The 7,500-nt window shown below is 42.9% G+C and overlaps 1 protein-coding gene across 1 annotated transcript in view; it reads right to left on the minus strand.

Annotated features, from left to right (window-relative positions):
• Positions 1–753: 753 nt before the first annotated feature.
• The window catches only part of ccser2a (coiled-coil serine-rich protein 2a), a 9,379-nt gene continuing 2,632 nt past the window's right edge, over positions 754–7,500 (minus strand). Inside the window, exons 2-11 of the mRNA XM_072690218.1 lie at positions 7,040–7,500; positions 6,294–6,507; positions 5,232–5,416; positions 4,530–4,629; positions 4,381–4,444; positions 4,145–4,292; positions 3,774–3,833; positions 3,557–3,670; positions 3,134–3,226; positions 754–1,316 (exon numbers count right to left, since the gene is read on the minus strand). The exon at positions 7,040–7,500 is cut by the window's right edge and continues 544 nt beyond it. Of these exons, the coding sequence (XP_072546319.1) occupies positions 1,209–1,316; positions 3,134–3,226; positions 3,557–3,670; positions 3,774–3,833; positions 4,145–4,292; positions 4,381–4,444; positions 4,530–4,629; positions 5,232–5,416; positions 6,294–6,507; positions 7,040–7,500 (1,547 nt within the window). The 3' untranslated portion in view covers positions 754–1,208. The remainder of the gene's footprint in view (positions 1,317–3,133; positions 3,227–3,556; positions 3,671–3,773; positions 3,834–4,144; positions 4,293–4,380; positions 4,445–4,529; positions 4,630–5,231; positions 5,417–6,293; positions 6,508–7,039) is intronic.

The raw sequence follows: 7,500 nt of genomic DNA on the forward strand, positions 1-7,500 counted from the left end.
TTCACTAAGACTTCTGCACATTATATCACAAATACAATTCTTTGTACTTGAGGTTAAATAATAAATGATCATATTAGGTAAAGTTACTTTTAGGTATATTTTTCTTTTGTGTTTATACCAATCATATCACACCGCAATTCACATATGTTCATATTTGTTCAATATAAATAACCCCTGAAAGAGCCTGTGACATTGTAGCAGCCTGTGTAGTTTTTTTTTACAGTGTGGCAAAACTGCAGAAATTAATGCAAACACTTACTTTGGTTAATTGAATATTTTGTTTGCATTTGTTCATTAACACAGAATATATTCTTAACCCAGAAGATTACACTTTTTTTTAAAAGAAAGGTTGGGGAATGTTGTTATTTATTTTAATGACATTTTGGTGAGTGGGGTAACAGAAGCAGAACACCTCAGTAACCTAGCAGAAAAGTCTGGGAGACAGTGGCCTCAGACTCAAGAGGAGGAAGTGCTGCTTCTTTAATAAGGAAGTGGTACGCTAAGGACATAGGATAGATGTCCTTAGCTGAACCAAAAAACCTGAACCAAAGCAAGCAAACTTAGCAACCCAAAACCTGAACCAAACCCAACCGAACATTACAACTTACCCAAAACCCAAACTACACCCCAAACCTAAACCTTAACCGAACAGTGTAACAGTATTGTCAGTTATCCTCTTTTCATACGGGTTCTCCTCACATTCCTCACCCTCTGCAGGTTCTCCTTCAAATGATGTTGCCATGAAATCAGTCAATCAATCAATCACCTTTATTTCAACTGGGGAGTTCATTGAAAGACCCTGAAACAGACACTGAAACAAACCATAAATCAGTAAAACAAAATAAGGTTGAACAATAAAACAAACACATAAATAATAAACAAATAAATCTGCATAAACAATAAAATCAAAGGCTAATTTAAATAAATAAGACATAAAAAAATAATAGAATAAAATAATGATACAATGTTTCAACTGAGATCAGGATCAGGACTCTCTCTCTGAGTATCTCTGTATCTGCAAATGTTCAGGTGTGTGTGTGTGTGAGTGTGTGTAACGAGGTAGTCTAAAGCTAGGTGTACACATGGGATGGATCTGTATTGGGAGAATGAGCCGTTCCAGATTTTAGTTCAGTTCCATCATCTCTGTGGAGTGGGGGGGGGGTGGTGACCCTGATGGAGGGGGCGTCTGAAGTTCTTATCAGGTGTCTTTACTGGGGACCGCGATGGTAGCTGAACTTGACGGTTCCTGGACCTGCTGATGGTTCCTGAGTGCGAGGTCCGGTGGGACGGGGGCTGGAAGGCTGCAGTTTTTGAAGCTGCACAGAAGAAACAATCAGAGTTTAATCTAAGGAAAGGAACACAGTACACTTCAACACCTGAACACCTGAACAGCTTCATCTCAACACCTGAACAGCTTCATCTCAACACCTGAACACCTGAACAGCTTCATCTCAACACCTGAACACCTCAACAGCTTCATCTCAACACCTGAACAGCTTCATCTCAACACCTGAACAGCTTCATCTCAACACCTGAACACCTGAACAGCTTCATCTCAACACCTGAACACCTGAACAGCTTAATCTCAACACCTGAACACCCCAACAGCTTCATCTCATCACCTGAACACCCTACCAGCTTTATCTCATCACCTGAACACCCCAATAGCTTCATCTCATCACCTCAAGTCAAGTCAAGTCAGATTTATTTGTGTAGCTTTTTACAACTGTTGTCGTCACAAAGCAGCTTTACATAATTAGTACTTAATAAAGGACAAAGACAGAGAAGAAAGAAGAAATAACATGAAGGATCAAAGACCCCCGTGAGCAAGCCAACGCCGACAGTGGCAAGGAAAAACTCCCTCAGAGCTGGAGGAAGAAACCTTGGGAGGAACCAAGACTCACAAGGGGGACCCATCCTCCTCTGGTCAGAACTATTTAAACATTAATGATAAAAATTACCAAAGCAGATACAACAGAAAGTTATTAGTTAACAGCTTCACCTCAACACCTGAACACCTCAACAGCTTCATCTCAACACCTGAACACCCCAACAGCTTCATCTCAACACTTGAATACCCCAACAGCTTCATCCCATCACCTGAACACCCCAATAGCTTCATCTCATCACCTGAACACCCCAATAGCTTCATCTCATCACCTGAACACCCCAATAGCTTCATCTCAACACCTGAACACCCCAACAGCTTCATCTCATCACCTGAACACCCCAATAGCTTCATCTCAACACCTGAATACCCCAACAGCTTCATCCCATCACCTGAACACCCCAATAGCTTCATCTCAACACTTGAACACCTGAACAGCTTCATCTCAACACCTGAATAACTGAACACCTTCAATACCTGAACATCTTGACAGCTTCAACACGAAAATAAACTGCCCAAGAAGAACACTCATGTCAGAATGCTGTGTATTAACTTCAGCTCAGCATTTAGCACCATCACACTCCACAAGTCCACTAACTGGTATCAAGCTCGTCACTCTGCATACGAGTTCTGGACTTCCTGAGTAACAGAGTTCAAGATCGATCAAGATCCAGAATATAAAAAAAACAACTCCATCACCCTAAACACCAGAGACCCCCAGGGCTGTATACAGAGCCCTCTGCTGTACCTGCCGCTCTGTCAATCTGTGGTAGTTTGGTTGTGTTTGCTTCTGGAGATGGGGGTGGAGTTTAGGCCCAAAACTAGCGGGAAAACCCCCTGCTGACCCACAAGTATGATCACTGATGTAGAATCTCTGGGGTTAGCAGAGGTGACCCTTTCATAACTGCTGTGACAGCTCACTGGTCACTACCAGACTCACACACACTTACTTACACACTCTCACATTTCTCTCTGTCTGCACTTGTAATGTGTTGCACTTGTGTTCTGTATGCACTGTGTCTATGTTGCACCATGGTCCTGGAGGAACGCTGTTTCGTTTCACTGTGTGATACTGTGCAATAAAACCCACTTGACTTGACTTCAGACTGTTCACAACTGACAGCAGTCAGCACCACAACCGTCCAGAACCCATAAAACAGAAGACCAGTGGGAAGTAAGCAGTATAAGCATCCTCTTAGACACACACACACACAGACACACACACGTGAACAGGACGTTACTCACAATGTGCGGGGTCCTCCAGGGTGTCTGAGTAAATTTATCAGCCTTCTGACCTTTAACCCCTTTAACATCTGACCCTGAGAGTGACCGATGAAACTGAGAAATAAAGAAATAAAGAAACTTACCTACATTAAAAAAATTGTAGCTCCACCTCCTCAGTGTACATCACAATACCTACATTTAGAGCATGTGTGTGTGTGTGTGTGTGTGTGAAGGGCTGTATGTAAATCTTTTTACTTAAGCAATGCTACAGTATCTAGCAGTGTAGACTATGATGCTAACTTAGCTAAAGTTAGCTAAAGGGCTAAAGCAGTTGAAACAGGTGAAGGTTGTGTTTGGAGAATTAATCAGAAGTTTATTCTTGAAAATCTTGTTTTTACAAAAAATCTAAGAGTTGCTTTCAGCCTCAGAGCTGGAGGTTTTCACCTGAAGCTGTTGTTGTTGTTTGTGTTGTTGTTTGTGTGTGAGCTGAGTGATGATTTTGTCTTTATTGTTCAGCTCTTCCCTGAGAGTTGTCACTTCCTTCAGAAGCTCTGTTACCTAAAAAACACCAGTAAGATTTTTAATTAATGAAGTAACGATTAATTAATAAATTAATAATTTAGGTGTAGTTGGAGAAGAATAGAATAAAGAGTGTTTAAACCTGGAAGGGGGCGCTGTTTACTACACTCCATTCTTTACTGTTCATTTCACTTGCTTCCATCTATACACACACATATACACACACACACACACACAGGTACACATGGTAAACATTCACTAAACACTTTCCTGTTTTTGTTGGTTTGTCTGTTTGTTTATTCAGGGTAAGTAAATGTTAACAGATTCATCTTTTCTGCAAAGAGGAGCAGAATAATCATGAACAGCTGGTTTTTCTGTATGATCTGTTTCTTTATTACAACGTAGACAAACTGGTTTAACTGGGAATTCAGGCTGTAAATCAATAATCATTATAAACATCAATCAAAACAAATCAACAGATTTAAGGTTCATCAGCTTTCAGAAAGGCTTTACCTGCAGTAAATTCTTCAGTTTGAGCAGCTGGGATTTGACAGAGGAACAATCCTGCAGTATCTGTTCTAAAGTAAACTCTTGTAGCGCTGCCATGTGGCCATCAGAGTGAACTGCAGGAGGCCCATTAAAATTCTGCAGGACCAACAACCTGGGAAAGAGAGAGAGATTAAGTAAATACCGTTTTTGTTACATTTATATCACAATACCTATATGTATTTGTGTGTGTGTGTTTATACCAGTTATCATTCTGTAAATGGTTTGCTCCTCTGCGTCTTTGTTGTGGTTCTCCCTTCTTTAATTCTGCTTAAAAAAGAAGATCTGGATCAGATCATTTACTATTTCATTCATTTTAGCTTTATTTTAATGTGTGTGTGTGTGTGTGTACCACTGTGTAATGCTTCATTCTCAGGCAGATCCAAGGCCAGTATGAAGTCGTTCTCCTCCAGACCAAACACTTCTGCACTTTCCTGATTATTTCCTTTATCCTGAGAAGAGAAAGGAGAGCAGCTTCAGCAGGAATAAACACACTGCCCATGACCGTGCTGTGTGACATCACTGAGGTTCTATAATCACCACTTGGCTGATTTGTCCATTATTCCTGGTCCAGCATTATATTAGATTCAGATCATCTGAGCAACATATAGCTAATATTAGTAGAACAGCCTTTATGCAGCTTAGGAACATCTCCAAACTAAGAAACTCCTTATCTCTACAGGACGCAGAAAAGCTAGTACATGCTTTTATTACCTCAAGGCTAGATTACTGTAATGCACTACTGTCAGGTTGTTCCAGCAGGAACCTCAATAAACTTCAGCTGGTGCAAAATGCTGCAGCCAGGGTCCTTACTAAAACTAGAACATCTGACCATATCAGTCCAGTTCTATCAGGGACTGCAGACCACCCAGACAAGACTCTTCCTCTAAACTAAGCACCAGAGTGAGGAGGAGACTACTGAGACAAACACAGAGAGAACAACCATCCCTCTGAAGGAGCTGCTCAGTGTCTGAGACTGGAGAGAAGGAGCACCAGCCAACCATATCAAGAACTCTGAGCAGAACTGGTCAGTATGGGGGGGAGAAACACTTACCATTCTGCTATTGTAGCTGCTGCAGTGGTGTGGGTGTGTGTTGTTTGTGTGTGAGTGTGTGTTGTGTCCAAATGGCTCCATCATCTCCTCGTCCCACATGTAGGTTCCTCCAGAGCTGGAGGGCGAGAGCTCCAGAGAAGAACCTCCAACAGACTCTGCATCCGAGGACACACTCACAGCACCACCTACAGGCAGGAGCACACACACACACACACACACACACACACACGTCAGACTTCACTTCATGAAATGTGATAATGAATAATCATAAACTTGATTAAAAGTTTCAATACGGTGCAGTTCTGAGATTTCTACAGAGACGTTCCTCAAAAGTGACCAAAAACCTCCAGATTTGAAGAAACAGGGCAAAATCAAAGCACTGTCCAAAGCACATTGTTTCAGAAGCTCTGGACTACTGTGTAGATGTTCTCTAGCAAACTCACCTTTCATGATAATCAAACAGGACTGATCTCTTTCTGCTGGTAGAAGCTGTACTTTGACTTCAGCTGTGGCGTGAGCTACATTTAGATCCTCTGATGACATTTTAGGATTCTTTCCTCATCTTGAGGTGCTGCTGTTGGGCTGAGCTAGTATGGTCTAATGGTTCCACTTGTAAATGATTTAGTGGCTGATTTCTAACTGTTCTGAGGTCTTTTCAAACCCTTTCCCAGACTCCTCTGCATCTACACCATCTGACCATCAGAGTGTCTTTTAACTGATATAAATGTGGAAACTGGAGTTAAGCCCTTAAAGAGCTGGTGTCCCACCAGTGGGTCAAAATGTTATTATAAACTTCTATTAGGAGAGAATCGCCCCACCAGTGTGTAGAGAAGACCCTGTAGGCATCAAATTCCAGTGCTCTAAACACGGAGTCTGTATTGCCCTCCAAGCATGAACCAATAGAAATGAGCCACATTTACATGTCCTTACATTCATTTAAATTGCATTACATCACATTTGTGATGGGCATTTACTCCTCTTTAGGAGAACCAGGGTACCAGGGTTTTCCTACAACAATAACAAAATGTTGTGTGTTGCTGGTAGTCATGGTAACAGCCATACCTGTTAGATCCACCCAGTCCAGGAAGTTATGGAGGCGTGACAGTGTAGGCGTGATCAGATGACCATTGTCCGGCATACCATTGTGAGATTGGTCACCAAGATGGTAAAAGTCATCCAGCAGGTCCTCGCAGGCATCGTTTTTATCAGAGGAAGCAGAAGAGAAGGACATTTCCTCCGATCCATCAGGAACAACAGCTGGAAACGATTTCTCAAACTAAAATAAAACAAGAAAAACAGCCAGACTCTTCAGATCATCCAAAAATCAGACTTCACCGGGTCCAGCAATTAGACTTCAGAACTGCGATCCAACAGTAATGATTCTCAGGAGAAACTACCTAACCCAAACCCACACAAGCTGCGTTCCAAAGCCTAGACTGCAACGGGCGAGGGCGGGTCCATAGTGGGGCCGTTCTTAGTTGCCTATTGGTCAAATGGAACAGTCTAACCAGGCTGTGTGGTGACATCACTGGAAAGGTCTCGTCTCTTGCAATTGCAGTATGGAACTGCTTTTTTATTTCTTTACAGAAATTAATTGTAATAATAAAAACTTACTTTCCAGGCGTGTAACTGAAGGCAGGAAAATGTCGACTGTGTCCTCTAAATTGCTCTAAAGGTAGGCTCTTTTGGCTTTTCTGGGCTGTGTACGAAAGGTCCTTCACTTTTGGAACAGTGACGTAGCAGCTGAGAAATGCAGTCCACCTTAACTGCAGCCTAGGTTTTAGAACTACAGTCGTTACTGCACTCACCTGCTGAGCATCCTGATCAGACCTCGACAGAGTTCTCTCTGGGGTGCCCCCTCCCAGTGGGCTCTGTGGGTTAGCACTGAATGTGTGGGTCAGTCTGTAAGCCAGAGACAAGGGTTTACTCAGCGCACAGCTGGGGAGTGAAGGCTTCTTTAGGCCACTAGGGGGCATAGAACATCCTGAAAGAGGCGCTACTGCAGATGAGTGGTCAATGAAACTCTTCCCAAAGCCCATGCGCAACCTGCTTCTGGTGATGCATTGTGGGGGTTTGAGTCCAGGGGAACGTACAGGGCAGAGCTGGGTGTTGGGGAGAGGCTTGGCGAGTTCCACGATCTTGTTGAAGGAAAAGGAGCGCGGAATGGCTGAGGCTGCAGGTGACGGCTGCCTAAAGTGACTGAAACTCTGCGAGCGCACCATCCGGTCAGAGAGCAGCATTCCGAGGGCACAGCTGGACTGAGGTAAGC

Source organism: Salminus brasiliensis, chromosome 10, assembly GCF_030463535.1.
Source record: "Salminus brasiliensis chromosome 10, fSalBra1.hap2, whole genome shotgun sequence".
In the NCBI taxonomy this organism is placed as follows: Eukaryota; Metazoa; Chordata; class Actinopteri; order Characiformes; family Bryconidae; genus Salminus; species Salminus brasiliensis.